General features: G+C 40.2%; 1 protein-coding gene across 1 annotated transcript; it reads left to right on the top strand.

The window, feature by feature from the left end:
* The first annotated feature begins 9,074 nt into the window (after positions 1–9,074).
* On the top strand, positions 9,075–14,274 carry LOC139479750 (uncharacterized). The gene is made up of 5 exons (XM_071262610.1): positions 9,075–9,081; positions 12,861–13,011; positions 13,124–13,180; positions 13,922–13,966; positions 14,144–14,274. The coding sequence occupies exons 2-5, from the start codon at positions 12,861–12,863 to the stop codon at positions 14,191–14,193; spliced, it is 303 nt and encodes a 100-aa protein (XP_071118711.1). The 5' UTR covers positions 9,075–9,081; the 3' UTR covers positions 14,194–14,274.
* Positions 14,275–18,194: the final 3,920 nt, after the last annotated feature.

Here is an 18,194-nt window from a genome sequence, read left to right as displayed (position 1 = left end):
TACATTTGTCTGATACAGTGTTATTATGATGTCCTTATCTGTCATTGGGTTCAGGGGGTACAGCTGACAAAAAACATTAACAATGCAAAAACAAATAGTTTGTCATCTTTGTTGATTATCTTGAAGGTGGCACAGGTGGTTCAGTCGTCTAAGGCCCTGCAATTCGCTGTGCAGAGTTGCGTCCCTTGGGCACGCCAGAAACCTATGATTGTGGGTTCGAATCCCGGTTCACCCCGTTTATGTTTCTAGGCTTGTCAGCACCATATCCGTGCTCGTTGGTTTCACCGACACCTGCACCACTTCGGGCTTTCCTCCCACATAAAGCTGTCACGCCATGATATAACCGAAATATTGTTCAAAGCGGCGTAAAACCCAACTAGCTCACTTATTGGGTTCAGGCTGTACAAAATATCGATTATTTTTATATGAATTGCTTCCCTTGGACAACTGCACTGAAACTGTAAATAATTTAAGGAAGAAAGTAAACAATCACTTAAACTGCCATATGCCACTCATAAATCAAATGACAGTGTATTAATTATCTGTGTGTGTTTGTGTACCTTCAAACCTGCAGTTTACTACAAAATGCAATTCAAGGTGTTTAATAGTCAACACAACAATATGTTGTCTGTATACCCATGCCTTACGAAGGTATTGTAGTTCAGACATTCACACGTTCATGTGGAGTACACTGGGGTCCCCAGTTGGTAGATTGTTGTCAGCATACCTCGATGTTTTATTTCCTCTAGCAAATGTGAAGACATAATCTGACGAAAATGACAGCAACAACACTTTGTATTGACAGTTTTAAGTGGATGCAATCATGCATCAAATGATACCGAACTGTGACTTATCAGGTTTTGTAGTGTTGAATGACGAAGGACTTACCTAAGATACAGGACCCTTAATTGATCGAATCGAAATGAAGCAATGGCATTATTTCATCACTTTCATATCTGAATACTAATAGTTGTCACCCTTACTCCGATATTACATGAATTTGCAAAAATGTAGCTAAATCTAATCACATAGTGTTTACATTTAAAAACACACTCAGCTACATACTTAATGTTTTGTTTCAATGGACCAATACTTCAGGAGAACAACGTTTATGAACGCTGTGAAACGTTCATTGAACGACGAATAGCCAATATCGATCAGAAAATATATTCTACCGTCCAAACATGTCGAATCAGAAATCCTTCTTGTGTACTTCCAACTATAAAGATTTAAAAACAACTTTAAAGGTGAGACCTATAAAGTTAAAGATCTATAAAGTCATACACTCTGATTTATTTTTCATATTGTATGTGTCAATCATTGTGTTATTACTCATGCACCACTGTCGGTGGTTATGAGAAGAATAAAGAATGTAAATCTGAAGTGTATTTTTTGTCTTGATACTAGTATTAAAATGAGATAATAAATACCTGTTGACAAATATTGCATTCCCGTGCAACCTTCTTTGTATACATATTTACCCGAATCATTGCATCTTAAAAGCCGAAAGTCACTACATGAGCACTTGTGATTAACATGAACTTTTCAAAATGTGTTTGTGGTGAAAAGAAGATTACAGAAACCAGTATGTATCACTCCCTGTGACGCTTGACCCTCAGAGACACAATTCCTACAAATCAAGAACATGTTCAAGAAAGAAAACATGATCTTCTAATTGACATGAAAGTGCATATGATATATGTTTTCATGCATTAACACAATCCCGTAAAAATGACAATTAGACTGGCAGATTTATATCAACATTTGCCGGTACAGGCTTGTCCGTACATCACAGCTGTGTCGATACTAGACCATGCGTGATGTGCCGGAAAGTGCTACAACATACATGAAACGAGTTCACACCCTGCCACATGGACGCCATCGTGATGGCGTTACTGATGATGCAGTGTACCAGTTTACGCGTGAAGGAACAAATATGACCAACCCACGCGACCATCCGGTCAGTGTTAATGTTGTGCAACACGTTGTATTGATAGATAATGTAGACCATTATAAATGTGGGTTCAGTTAGATCGATAGCAACACGCTCACACGCGGATATCATGTTTGTCATGATTGTATACGACGTGATTGAGCCAATATACGAGTTAACTTCACGACGACGTAGAAAGGAGAATCTTTACTTACATTCTGTATTCCACATTAAGCATGCCTCATCAATTTTGTAAAGTAAACAGTTAAACAAAAGAAGATACAAGTTTGAATGTTGTTAGTGATCATTATACTCACACCGCCTTGTATTTGTAACCGTCTACGTAGTCTAGTGACAGGTCCGGGGTTTGATCCCGGCGGCGTCATACCAAAAAACGTAAACAAGATGTTACTTGTTGTTACCTTGTCTGGCGCTCGGCATTAAAGGGCTAAAACAAGGACTGGTCGGCTCGGATTCAGTATACTGGGTCTGAGTGGGGTATCCATGTTAAACTGCGGCATGGTATCTCAGTGTGCAAGCACTATAAATCGGCATCAGTCCGGACTAGTACAAGCAGCCACACACACACACATGCATGCACGTCGCTATATAAGTGCAATAATCTTGGACGCGACGTTAAACTCCATTTCACTCCACCTCTCTTTATATATTTCTATTGCGATTTGTTTGTTATAAACTTGTAAATTTATGAATGTTGTGTATGTATTATGTTATTTGTCCGACCCGCACATTGGAGGAACATCAAATCTTCAGTACATAACAAAATCGTAGTTGGCTCAATCACTGTTTAATGTGGAACTGGCACTGCCTCACACAGCTGCCCAGGTTACAACAACATAATGACGTCACACCTAAAGTGACGTCACTGCACGTGCGCATTGGCGCACTTACAATGTAAACATACCTAACATGCACAACATTTCTCCCCCTTAAAAGAAATTACTTTCTACTTCTCTAACCAATACATTTACAATATTCAGAACACAGTACTATGAGCTATTTTCTAAAGTTATAATTTAACAATGTTACAACTTTCAACCATAAATGATAAACTCATATATATATATATATATATAATATCTGCTACACATTGCTGAATACTTTATTCTACATTGTGTTCTCACAGGGTTAGTCTATCGGGAGGTTTTCTCACTCTTTCTGAACGTCTCACGGTTTGTTTTGCCGGTACATTTGCAATTGTCACCTCACTGTCTTCACACTGGCGTTCATCACATTGCTGTGATGCACTAGGTATTCCTATAGGGTCGCCTTTGTTGACCCTGATACTTTCTACAGTCCCTGCACTACAGTCACTTTGAACAATCATGTTCTCGTTACCATGGTTACTAGTTGCATCTCTACACCTCAATTGATCAATATGACGCTTGACAGTTCTATTGCCAATGTCAACATCATAATGTCTTTCACCACATTTTGTCATCACCTTGCCAGCCGTCCATTTGTCTTCTTTGTTGTACTCACGCACCCACACCTTATCATTGTCATTTAGCTGTCTTGTGTCGCCAGGTTGACACAATGAAGAAGACTGTTTTGTAGCAACAACATCAGCATGATTAGGCTTGATTAAGTCAAGTCTACATCTTAGTTCTCTTCCAAGAAAAAGTTTTGCTGGAGTTTCTTGAGTTGTGCAATGGGGACTAGAACGATAGGCTAGCAGAAACCTATCAATCTTCTTCTGTAATGTTGCATCATCCCCTCTAGTTGATTTCATAGCTTGTTTGAAGGATTGAACAGCTCTCTCAGCCAGTCCGTTAGTAGCAGGATGATATGGAGCAGATAAAATGTGTTTTACACCATTACTTCTCAAGAATGTTTCAAACTCATTTGACACAAATTGTGGACCATTATCTGTAACAACTTGCAGTGGTAATCCATATTTCGCGAACAAACCTCTCATCACTTTCACTGTCGCATCAGCAGTAGTTGAATTCATAACAATCACCTCTAACCATTTGGAATGAGAATCTACAACAATCAGGTACATGTGACCCATGAAAGGACCAGCAAAGTCCAAATGAATGCGACACCATGGTTTTGATGGCCATGACCAATGATGAACAGGAGCTTTTGTTGGATCATTTTGAACATTCTGGCATGTAATACACATTCTTGCAGTACTTTCAATATCAGCATCTACTCCAGGCCACCACACATAACTTCTAGCAACTGATTTCATTTTCACCATTCCAAAATGACCACCATGTAACTCATTTAGAACACCGTTTCTGAGTTTAGAAGGAATCACTACTCTCATTCCCCATACAATGCATCCTAATTGAATTGAAAGCTCATATCTTCTTGAGTGAAATGGTTTCATTATTTTGTTCTCACTGTGATCTTTATCCCAACCATTCATCACTGCCATGTACACTTGTGAAAGAACAGGATCTCGCCTTGTCTCATTTCTCACATCACCTGCTGTAATAGGCAGATGTTCAAACTGACTTGCATAGAACAATTCTACATCATCACTCACACATTTCGTAGCATCAGGTAGAGGTAAACGAGACAACACATCAGCATTTGCATTGGCAGAGGAAGATTTGTACAGAATTTTGTAATCATATGCACTGAGAATCAATGCCCATCTCTGTAGACGGGCAGCAACTAATGATGGTACTGACCGTCCCTCACCAAACAGGGCAGTGAGAGGTCGATGATCTGTCACGAGAGTGAAATGCCTACCATACACATACTGATGAAATCTTTTCACACCAAATATAATCGCTAGGGCTTCTCTGTCAATTTGTGAATATCCCTTTTCAGCCTTGTTCAGTGTTCTTGAAGCAAATGCAATCGGTCGTTCAGTACCATCACTCATCACATGAGACAACACAGCACCCACGCCATAGGAGGATGCATCACATGCCAATGTTATTGGCAACAATGGATCATAATGACACAACACATCGGAACTTGCAATTTTTGCTTTAGACATTTTGAAAGATTTCTCACATTCAATTGACCATAGCCATTTCTTGTCTTTCTGCAACAGTTCGTTTAACGGGTGAACGATTGTAGAAAGGTTCTGGATGAATCTGCCATAGTAGTTGACTCCACCAAGAAAGGAACGTAGTTGTGTCACATTTTCAGGTCTTGGAGCACTGATGATAGCTTTCACCTTATCTTCTGAAGTATGAAGTCCTTCTTTGTCAATAACATGACCGAGATACTTGACTGAGTCTACAAAGAATTTACACTTACTTTGTTTTACTCTCAAGCCAAATTGTTGTAATCTTGACAAAACTGCATCTAAGTTCTGTAAGTGTTCTTCATCATTTGAACCGGTCACTAGAATATCATCTTGATGACATAATACTTTCTGCAAACCTTGAAGAATTTGGTCCATTGTAGCTTGAAAAATTGCAGGAGCTGAAGCAATGCCGAAAGCAAGTCTTGTGTACCTGTAGAGTCCTTTTGGAGTATTGATGGTGAGTAGTTTCTGTGAGTCTTCATCCACCTCCATTTGTTGATAAGCATGAGCAAGATCAATCTTTGAGAATTTCTGACCTCCGGCAAGTTGAGCGAACATGTCTTCAATCTTGTTTTGTGGATACTGGTTCACATTTAAAGCTGGGTTTACAGTAGATTTGAAATCGCCACAAATTCTGACAGATTTGTCAGGTTTGACCACTGGAACTATTGGTGTAGCCCACTCAGAATGTTCTACTTTGATAATCACGCCATTTTTCTCCATTCTTGAAATTTCTTCACTCACTCTATCATGAAGTGCATAAGGAACAGGCCTAGCTTTCATGTATTTAGGAGACATGCCATCTTTCACTTCTAAATGGGCTTTGATTCCATTAATTGTACCCAGTCCATCAGAAAATACATCACAGTATTTCACAAACATTTCACTGAGTTGATCTTCATTTGACATTTTGTGACACGTGTTGACATTATTTCCTAATGATTTCCAGTCAATATTTACGTATGGTAACCACGCCCTTCCCAGTAACGGAGGACCTTTTCCCTGCACGACATGTAGTGGTAACTGGTTGACTCTTTCACCGTCACGAACGTCAACATGTATGATACCAAGATTTGTGACAAGCTCACCTGTGTATGTTTTCATTGGGATTGGCGATTCTTGTAAGCTGCATTCTGAAAAGTTCTGTCTGTAAACGCCTTCAGTAATGATAGAACTTCTTGAGCCAGTATCTAACTCCATCTTAAGATCACGTCCATTTACATTCACTGTCACCCATATGACATCTGCAGCACCGTGAATAGCGAGCAAATGATTTAGACAGTCACCTAAATCATCTAGAATGTCATCTTCATATTCATGGGTTGAACAAAGTTCTTCATTGATAGCATTTACACGAAAAGTTTGACGCCTACCGTTTCTGTTTACATTGCTGGAGCTAGCACTTCCTGTTTGACGAAACCCGGATGTTGAACTTTGACCTGACCTTTGACTCCATTTCTTCGCTTTGCATACCTCCTGAATATGGCCTTTCTTTTGACAGAATGAGCAAACTGTATCTTTGAAATTACAAGTATCAGCTAAATGCGAAGGCTTTCCACATCTATAGCAATAACGTTCATACCTTGCATTAGATCTTCTGTTGTTGAAAGAAAACACCTCTGACTGTGATTGTTCCTTCGGTAATCCGTTGCGGCACAATTCTTCTGAATCTTTCGCAGCTAATTCCATTGAATTTGCAATTGAAACTGCACGTTCTAGTGTCAATTCTAATTCTGCAAGCAATTTCCTTTGAACATTTACACTTTTCAGTCCAAGAACTAGTTGATCTCTTAAACGTTCATTCAGTGTAGCGCCGAAGTCACAAAATCTAGCCAGTCCTTTCAAAACAACAACATATTGTGAAACAGTTTCGTTTTCGGTCTGCATTTTCTTGTGAAATCTGTATCTTTCAGCAATAACACTTGGTCTAGGCATAAAATGATCACGTAAAACAGTGAATAATTGTTCCAAAGTACGTGTACGAGGCAAATCAGGAGAAACCAACGATTTGAGAACATTGTAAGTTTTTGCACCAATCATGGAAAGAAACCCGGAAACTCTTCGTTCATTTGGAATGTCATTAGCATCGAAATATAAACTCACTCTTTCAGAATATGACATCCAATCTTCTAAACTTTCATCGAACTGTCCAACATCTCCAATGACGCCTGCCATTATGGAAAAGCACTGACTGTATTCACGTATAGAAAGTTTTATCCTCGTCGCCACTGTTGTGTATGTATTATGTTATTTGTCCGACCCGCACATTGGAGGAACATCAAATCTTCAGTACATAACAAAATCGTAGTTGGCTCAATCACTGTTTAATGTGGAACTGGCACTGCCTCACACAGCTGCCCAGGTTACAACAACATAATGACGTCACACCTAAAGTGACGTCACTGCACGTGCGCATTGGCGCACTTACAATGTAAACATACCTAACATGCACAACAATGAATAACATAAATCGAAACTGGTTCCATGACATTTGTCAGGCATAGGGTGCTTGTAATCAGGTTATGTGTAAGAGTTTTCATGGTGTATTCAAACTTCAACAAATACTATTTCTGTAAACAATCTGGCATATGATTGTTGGACCTATGACATAGCATGCAAACAACACATGACTCCAATAACTAAATGTGATAGAATATTCACTTACTTGGAATACTGGACCGGCCATACAGTGTCTCTAACGGAATTCGACGGATTTTGATTGCAAAACGTCAAGGCAAACTAATTCAAACACCATATTTGGGCATCTTTGTTTGTTTCGTTAACTCTACAGGTAACCTAGCTCTACACTGAAAACACAGTATTTATCACCTGTAGTGAAGCAAAGAGAGTGTCGGTAACATGCATATGAGTGAGTGAGTGAGTGAGTTGGGTTTAACGCCGCTTTTAACAGTAGTACAGTTATATCACGGCGTGTCAGCTTAATGTTGGAGGAAAGCCTAAAGTGATGCAGGTCTCAGACGTTTACCACTTCGGTGAAACCCACGAGCACGGGTATGGTGCTGACAAACCTAGAAACATAATCGGGGCGAACCGGGATTCGAACCCACAATCATAGGTTTCTGGCGTGCCCAAGGGACGCAACTCTGCACAGCGAATCGCGGCGCCTTAGACGACTGGGCCACCCTTGCCCCCCTATATACATGTAAGTGAAATAAGCTGGGCAAGTTACAATGCTCTTATGTATTGTGTGTTTCTCCTTTTCCTTCACCTTGTGATAAAACACGTTACTTTCACAAACAGCATAAATAACCATTGAGAGAAAATTATTATACCAATGGCTGTACACAAACAACACCAATGTGCCCGATAACCTTTGATCTACTCAATATCGACCTGGTTATCGAAAGTGACTTGTTTTTTCATCTTTACGTATTTTGATAAACAATCCACCAACATGTTTTTTTACAAAAGGTTCACAACATAACTTCCATTCCGCATAAAAAATGCATATTTGTCCCTTCTCTCAACACCCAGACAAACACCCAGACATACAGATATATATATTGTTTCTTCATTACTTAAACGGGGCGGTCGGCTAGTGGTTAAAGCGTTCGCTCGTCACGCCGAAGAACCGGGTTCGATTCCCGACATGGGTACAATGTGTGAAGCCCATTTCTGGTGTCCCCCGCCGTGATATTGCTGGAATATTGCAAAAAAAACGGCGTAAAACTATACCCACTCACTCATAACTTTAACTGTAGGACCCCAGAAAAGTATATTTTGTTAGTTTTTTATTTGCGATCGAACTTTGAAACAATTCTCTTCCGCAGGTCCACCCTCGTGGATATTTATGTTAAGCTTTGTGTGTTGTCTCCGATATGAAACAAACGTACATGGTGACGTGGGTACATAATGGCCAGGTCACAATAACACCTTTAGTAATATGCATCATGATTATGCCATCAAATGGAACTCATCGTGGTCCCGGATCCTGAACGTGTCATTATGCTTTAAGCTGGCACCACTTCCTACGTTTTTACAGTTAAGCATCCTGATTGATTGACACATTGCAGCTTTTTTTTTCACTCAATGCTTAATTGTTTTTCACACTTGCAAATGTTAAATATCGACTCCAGATGCGAGTGGCAACATTTTGAAGACTGATTCCAAGGTAAGTTGCATTGTTTTATATTTGTTCGTGATTAGTGTTCCTTTGCATTGAAAGTATAGTGAAATTGATGCTCCTGTTATTCATTTGCTTACCAAAGTGCACTATTCACCATCCTTGAAGTAACTAATTTGGTAACACATTTTTGCGTAGTCTCAATCTAGTTGTAGGTGTTGTATAAAAGTTTGTGTCACCACCTTTCAAACGTTTCCTATTAAAGGAATATGAGATGTAGGGAATATACACTTTAGGTACTGAAATTTGTTGTGTATTTTGTAAAATTTGTTACATATGTGCAGATGTGAGTAGGGTTCATTTCCGGAGCTTAACTTATGAAAGTTTCCATTAAAATCAGACTAATGATGAAACGGTGACTGTTGCCGTTAATTATATTTTAAATTTTTAGTTTCCAAAACAATAATTGAAATTTGTTCAAATGTAGGTCGTTTGGGGAACATAACTCGAAAACGGTATAATGTGTTTCAGACAGACAAGACAAATAATTCATTTCAGTAACAGTCCATCGGCCCATAATATATTAATATAGCATGATACATCGCGTATGCTGGAGTAAAGTTCATATATATATATATATATATATATATATATATATATATATATATATATATATATATATATAACAATTTCATTCATGAAAAAAGGTATGAGGTATTTCTTAATTTGTAGGTTTTTGCTAAGAATACACCCATATTATGAAGGACAGGATTATCACCTGTTTGCATCAGCTGTGTGCATCTCATTAGAGATGTATATTTAGTGTAGCATGGCGAGAGGTACTTTGTTCTTACTCTGGAACATCGTTCAAATATTAAACCACACATGGTATTCATCTTCAAAATATTTACAGTTTTTGGATAAACAGAAATCGCAGAATCGTTAATTATGGAGAGTGTACATGTGTCTTCTTAGTTCCACATATAAACGGAAATTATTACATCTAAACTTTGAGATATATATATTAATGTAATGTAGAATATTAATGTCACTTGTTAATTGACGTTCTATATTCAACAGAGCTCTGAAGTGACAAAGTATTTACATTTCGAAGATAATTCCATTATAAATGCCAGTTTTGATGTTGACTCATAGTCTTTGCAGAAATCGATTTAGGAATAGTTAAATCGCCAGTTCAAAACCTAACCTGAACACAATGTTTTTAACTGATGTAGCCTGTGTAACTTAATGTGTTTCATGTAACTTTGGGGGGCTCGGTGGCCCAGTCGTCTAAGGTGCCGCGATTCCCTGTGCGAGAAACCTATGATTGTGGGTTCGAATCCCGGTTCGCCTCGATTATGTTTCTAGGTGTGTCAGCACCATACCCGTGCACGTGGGTTTCACCGAAGTGGTAAACGTCTGAGACCTGCATCAATTCGGGCTTTCCCTTATGACGCTGACACGCCGTGATAAAAATGGAATAATGTTAAAAGCGGCGTTAAACCCAACTCACTCATGTAACGTTGCATATACATATCTGACAACTGTTGAACTGTTGAATGTCTTTTGATTTTCAAACATTTAACATGGAATCTTTCCGCTGCCTAGGCACAAACTGGAATGGAGGGTAGGGTGTTAAGTGATGGTGAGGTGAAATGGGGTTTAACGTCGAGTCCAAGATGTTCATGCACGTGTGTGTGTGTGGCTGCTTGTACTAGTCCGGACTGATGCCGATTTATAGTGTTAGCTCACTGAGATACCATGCCGCAGTTTAACATGAATACCCCACTCAGACACAGTATACCGACTCCGAGCCGACCAGTCCTTGTTTAAGACCCTTAATGCTGAGCGCCAGACAGGGTAACAACAAGTACCATCTTTTAACGTCTTTTGGTATGACGCGGCCGGGGATCAAACCCCGGACCTTCCGCTCTCCGGGCGGACGCTCTACCACAAGACCACGGAGGCGGCCTGGGCAGGGTATTAGTCGAGTGCCCAACTTACACGTATGAGCCTTTCTCCATTTCTCCAAGAAAATGTAACAAACTAAATATAGCAAAAATAATTTATACCATCAATTTGTGAGAAAAGGTTTAAGTTTAAATGTGAGCAGGTTTCGTTTAAAGAGTATAGTTTCTGTATCGCTTTAGGAGAATTTTCACAAGTTGCCTATTTCTGTATGGGTAATATACTCTTCAAAATAGGAAACTTGACATAGATGTAAAACCACTTCTCTCAAAATATCCAAAATCATTAAATAAAATGCGATTAGCATTAGTCAAACAGAAGGATGATGTTTCCATAATTCGCACCTTGGTGTATCCCTGCAGACAATCTCCGCATTATGGACACGGTAAAACAACACAAACAGAGTTGACGACAGGCCAAGGTCAGGGAGACCAAGGGCGACAACGCCAGCATAAGATCGATACATCCGTCTGCGACACCTGCGAGAACGCACTACCACAGCAACGTCTACAACCACACAGATCCCTGGGCTACGCAGAATTTTAGATCAAACAGTACACAACAGATTCGAGGAGGCCGGACTTTTTGCACGAAACCTGTTCGACGTCATGTATAGACCCCACGTCATCTGGCAGACCGTCTGCATTGGTGTCAACAGAGGTTGCGATGGGCACTTGGTGCGAGGTGGAGAAATGTACTGTTCACCGATGAGTCCCGTTTTCTACTCACACGTGCTGATGGGCGCACACGTATCTACAGGCGCCGGGGTGAACGTTACGGCCTCAACTGTGTGCACCGCAAATTGCACGTGTTTGTCAGTACTTTCTACAGCGCAACAACATCCAAACATTACCTTGGCAAGCGCGGTCACCAGATTTGTCCCCGATCTGTGTTGGATCGACGCGTGCGCAGTAGGACTCCACCACCCCAAACACTTCCGACCTTTCTTGTGGCACTTCAGCATGAAAGGAAGCACAACTTCACAACTTGATTGCATCTATGGGTCGTCGATGTCAAGCGGCAATTGATGCACGTGGTGGTCACAACCGTCACAACCGATACTGACATTTCCTGTACCCCTGTGACATTAACTCTATTGTGTACGTGTGTCTGTCTGTGCGACACGATTAATGTTTTGAACATTGTGTACATTGATCCTCAAACGGTGTTTCAATTATCATGGTTTCTGTTATCTGTTTTCAAACATTGTTTTTATCTTAAATTTTGAAAGACGGTGTCAAGTTTCTTTTTTTTAAGAGAATATAATTCAATTGCCTTTAGGGGAGGTCGGTTAGCCTTGTGGTTAAAGCGTTCGCTCGTCACGCCGAAGACCCGGGTTCGATTCCCGACATGGGTACAATGTGTGAAGCCCATTTCTGGTTTCCCCTACTGTGATATTGCTGGAATATTGCTAAAAGCGACGTAAAACTATTCTCACTCACTCACTCACTCACTCACTCACTCAATTGCCTTTAGACGGCCTGCTGTATGTTTGGTTGTTTGGTTTGTTGTTTTACGCCGCAATATTCCTGCTATATGACTGCGGTCTGGAAATAATCGAGTCTGGACCAGACAATCCAGTGACTGATATCATGAGCATTGGTCCACCCATAAGGGATCGATGACATGCATCAACCAAGTCAGCGAGCCTGACCACCCGATCCCGTTAGTCGCCTCTTACGACAAGCATAGTCGCCTTTTACGGCAAGCATGGGTTCTGAAGACCTATTCTACCCCGGAATCTTCACGGGTCGCCTGCTGTATGAAGGTGGGGTGTTATGAACCAAATGAGTACAGAGTAGTCCAAAATGTAGAGAATGTTTAGATTTTTTCTTGAATAATAATATATTTTTTTCCAGATGCGGCTGTCACTGCTTTTGTCGATTGCAGTGCTTGTTGTGTACCTGAGCTTCTCGGAAGGGTGGTCGTGGAGAAAACCAAGAGTACCATGGAGAAAACCAAGAATACCATGGCGGAGGCCAAGAATACCATGGCGATATAGAGTACCGAGTATGTATTTCAAGATGATTTAGATAATGTTGAAGGAGTTTCCTTCATATTCTTGCTGTACTTTATATAACTGCCGGTAGCATTTACATGCATCGATTTTATTTCTTTGCAGTTGTCGGTCGTGATGTCCCAGATGAGAGTGTTCACAGTGATCAGAACGAGATGAGGGGTATGACATTGATATGCCAAACTAAAATTACTATAGACACTACAAGCTTAGTGGTTACTCACATTTGTTGTAATTTCCATTTACATGAAGGATAAAACATAAGTTCATAATAAATGAATGATTGTCAGGCACTCTATGATAAAATGGTTGGTCTAACGGTTGATAAATTTGATGTTGCCATTAACGCTTACTCAACGTATATAAAATCCTAATACTGTATACCGCTCATCGGAGTGCTGCTGGAAGGCGACAGCCAACAAAGGTTTACCTTTTTATGAACTGTTTTTGTGAGTGGCTTGTGCTACTGGTAGGGCAGAACATGTTTACCCTTTCCTCAAACACATTGTGTCCCCACTGATTTTCAGTGATCTATTGGGGGCGGTCGGGTAGCCTCGTGGTTAAGCGTTCGCTCGTCACGCCGAAGACCCGGGTTCGATTCCCGACATGTGTACAATGTGTGAATCCCATTTCTGGTGTCCCCCGCTGTGATATTGCTGGAATATTGCTAAAAGCGGCGTAAAACCATACTCTCTCACTCACTCACCCAGTGATCTATTGATATAATTTTCACTGTTATTTTACCTTTTGCGCTCAATGGATTTTTTCTACGGTTTGAAGAGACTGGTTATTCTCTTTCATTGACGTTTTATATATAACGCAGTTAAAGCTTGTTTCACATTATTCTCATTAATTCCAACAGTGACAACGTGAAATGTCTATGGTTGTATTGTTTACTTTCAGACACCATGGATGAGAGGCAGGCAGCCGGTGACAGAGTTGTTGAAGGTAAACGTCGACGGTTTTCACTATTATGTGTAATGTATTTAATGTTGATTTGTTTTTGTTTTTTCAAGTAATTCCCTTTTCCCATGTTCATATTTTTTTGTATCTAAATATCCTTATCTTGAATAAGTTGTTTATGTCGAAATAATAACCCTCGTCTGCTTCCCCTTCCACCATTAGCCCTCCAGACTCTGGCCGAAAGACATCAGTCTGACGGAGAACAAGACTAGCTGTAACCTGATGGCGGAAACCAAAACGCTCTCCATCATCTGATGTACAGCTGACAGAAACATAAACGATGAAAAAACAAATGTGTTGGCCTCTTTGTTTATTATCTTAAAGGGGCACGTGTGGCCCAGTCGTCTGCGGCTCCGCGATTCGCTTTGCAGAGTTGCGTCCCTTTGGCACGCCAGAAACCTTTGATTGTGGGTTCGAATCCCGGTTCGCCCCGATTATGTTTCTAGATTTGTCAGCACCCCACCCGTGCCCGTGGGTTTCACCGGAGTGGTAAGCGTCTGAGACCTGCATCACTTTGGACTTTCCTTCCACATCAAGCTGACACGCCGCGATACAACTGGAATAATGTTAAAAGCGGCGTTAAACCCAACTCACTCACTCACTCATTGATTATCTTGACATTTTGGTTTAATCAGTCGTGTCTGTTCTAAGTGATGCACCAAATGGGGCTCGACGTGTTTTATGCATGCATGGTTTCATAACCCATGACATCAGCCAAAAGTGTACTCATCCTGTTAACGGTAGTGTTTCGTGAACATGTGATATTTAGATGAAAACACACGGAAACATATGGTACAAGTCAAAACAGAAAATTGCATCGGATATGACTTTTGTCACTGATGAGTCAAATATGGTAACGTTTTACAGTCTTACTGGTAAACAAAGACGACCTGCTAAAACATGATTAATAATTTCTCATTTCTTCGACGGGCAGGGGCTGTCGGGTAGCCTAGTGGTATAGCGTTCGTTCGTCACGCCGAAGACCCGGCTCGATTCCCGACATGGGTACATTGTGTGAAGCCCATTTCTGGTGTCCCCCGACATAATATTGCTGGAATATTGCTAAAAGCGGCGTTAAATCATATTAGCTCATTTGACTTTTCGCCGTGCAGAAGAAGTATTGTAAAGACATGTATTTCGTCTTCGACGTTATTCATAGACATGAAGCAGGTCCTGTGCTGAGCAGGTACATAAGATTTGCATCACGAGAGTGTGGTATTCCTCCTGTTTTCTTGTGGCTTTGGAGAGGTCTTTGACACATTCATTTATTGTCCTCACTCACTCACTTACTCACTCAGGTTGTCGTGCCGGAATAGTGTTCTCACTCACTCACTCACTCACTCACTCAGGTTGTCGTGCCGGAATAGTGTTCTCACTCACTCACTCACTCACTCACTACATCAGGTTGTGCCGGAATAGTGTCCTCACTCACTCACTCACTCACTACATCAGGTTTTGCCGGAATAGTGTTCTCACTCACTCACTCACTACATCAGGTTGTCGTTCACTCTCTCTCTCACTCACTCACTCACTCTGCAGTGTACAACTAGTATCGCTATCTCTTATAAACATGTGTTTGTTGTTTAACGCTGCACTCAGCAATATTTCTGCTATATGACGGCGGTCTGTAAATACTCGAGACTGGACCGCATCGATCCCCGCAATTGGGATACGATGACATACATCAGCTGAGTCAGCTGAAATGAAAGCTCATTTAGTTGAAACTAAAAACGATATGTTCATTTTGAATTACGTCTTCCGTGTACAAATGCAGAGATTCTTTTGAGATTTTAGCTGTATTTCATGTTTCATATTCCCTATAAAGTAATGGCAATGGCTACACTGGTGTACACATACAGTACATTCTTCGTCCTATCGTTGTCCTTACGTCGTAGAATGGATACTTTAAGCCTTACTTTGCCAATAAGATAACATTCTCTTGATCGACGGGTTAAGTTGTATCCGATTCTTTTTGCGCCTAGTGGTGAAGGGTTGACTTGTCACGCTAAAGACCTGCTTTCGATTCAACACACGTATCTGCAATAATATTATGTAAGACCCTTTGAAGTATCCCCGAAATGGATGGAATATTGCTGAAAGTGGTGTCTCACTCACTCACTCACTCACGGTACAATTTCATACACTTATCATGGTTCTTTGTAAGCTTTAGGTAATTACTCCCGTGTATATATTGTCTAATAAAGACAAGGAGAGATTCGGAGTCAGTACCCGAATAAAAAGGTCAAACAATGAAACTACTAATATTACTTACTACAGATGAGAAAATGCATTCACGTTGTGTTACATGTGGTGAGGGAGCAGGGCAAATGTGCATTTCTTCTTCTTCCTGCACTGCACTGTTTGGGTATTGAGGGGGTGGGTCAAAGGTCGTGTAGTTTTTTTCTGCAATCATACAGTGCTACAGAGCACGCGTTTGGGTATTGAGGGGATGGGTCAAAGGTTATGTAGTTTTTGTTTTGTCACACCAGCTGTGAGGTGATGGCATGTGAGAAGGAAATGCAAACCATGAGTCACATTGGGGATTTGACATGTTAAATGGACAGTGCAGAAAGAAACACACGGAAGCCTTTTAGAGCCATGTGTTTTGGGTTTTTTTTCGATACTGTCTTGAAATTTCAAGATACTAAGTTAATATCTAAAAACACTAAGTTGAAATTTCAAGATACTGTCTTGAAATTTCAAGATACTAAGTTGAAATTTCAAGATACTATCTTGGAATACAAGATACTATCTTGAAATTTCAACTTAGTATCTTGAAATGTCAACTACCGTATCTTGAAATTTCAAGATAGTATCTTGAAAAGTCAACTTAGTATCTTGGAAAAAATGGCCCTAAAAGGCTTCCGTAGAAACACGTATCACCGAGGCCTATTTTACTGTAATATCGCCTACGTGCCTTCTTGCAATACAAGCGCAACAACCCAGGATACACAAGCAGGATGCTGTGCATCAGTGTTAGTTAAGTGTCGGAGTTGCCTCCCTTCCACCTTCATCAGAAACTATCACCACATTCTCGTATGTCAGCTGCAATGACGAGGTATAGAATTTAACGAGAACACACCATCGATATAATTTCCTTATTTTAACATTTCTTTCATTGAATTGGTTCAGTTTGAATAACTGTCAGAAGCAACACGTTCATACACAACCTTTCATAAGCAAATATATACCGGTGAGCAACTATCTGGCTGTTAGTTTTGAGGTCTGCAATTGCTTTGCTCTGTGTGTCCTTCAGATGAGTTGGTAGTACTATCGCATACCGTTATCATAGTAATGACCTCCTTAGCCATGGCAAAAACTTAGTACATTCATTTTTTTCTGATTTAAGATATGCCTTGTTAAAGGTGCAGATTGCATTACTCGGGAAAGCCTTTTTGAAATATAATTTTGTTCAATATGGGCTTTTTACTGCCGCTCTGGCACCCTCTCAACGTCTTGATAACAACAGCATCGAGTCAGCGAGTCAGCCCGTTCAACTGTAAATCTCTTTAGTTGTAACTCTCTTGGTTGTAAGTGTACAACCATGCTTTAAGATTGTAATGGCATGCAAATGAAAACACAACGTTTTCATCGCCAAACAAGTGCTTTTGAACGTGCAATAAGCATGTGATGCCCTTATTGTTATTTTGAGGTGTCAATTCGGCGATATCACTCAATGCATTTGAATGTTTGAATGTGGAGAAGACTATTTGTTTGAATACTCTTAGCTTGTCTGGATCAATGGTAAATTGAGTTTACAATTAAATTAGTCTACTCTACAATCCCTTTGTGCAAGTGGGTGAGGAAAATAAAAGTTGTCAGAGGTTTATAGATGATTTTGTATTAAGAAAACATTTGAATAAAGAAGCTTTGCCTAGTGACTGTTCTGACTGTGATTTTGTCCTTTGATGCTGAACCAGTCATTATGTCACGTAAGATGAGACATTTTAATAGTGATAAGCATCATAACAAATCCATGCGAATCATGTTCACAAAATAGTCTCAGACAAATTACCCTCAAATGGCGGTCACAGAATTGGTTCTAAGTGATCAAGTGGTTGACAATATCTTTTGCCCCAAAACGTTACAGTTTATATGTGACACGAAAAATATCAGCATTTGACGTGTATACTGTCTCCAACGTTAGCAATATAAAGAAGTCTGAAAGTTTGACTGCATTGAATTACACATGGTATTCACTGTGTGCAACATC

This window comes from Haliotis cracherodii, unplaced genomic scaffold (assembly GCF_022045235.1).
Source record: "Haliotis cracherodii isolate W230 unplaced genomic scaffold, xgHalCrac1.p SCAF_4, whole genome shotgun sequence".
Lineage (NCBI taxonomy): Eukaryota > Metazoa > Mollusca > Gastropoda > Lepetellida > Haliotidae > Haliotis > Haliotis cracherodii.
The sequence above is the reverse complement of the archived record's forward strand: the minus strand, read 5'-3'. Positions and strand labels throughout refer to the sequence as shown.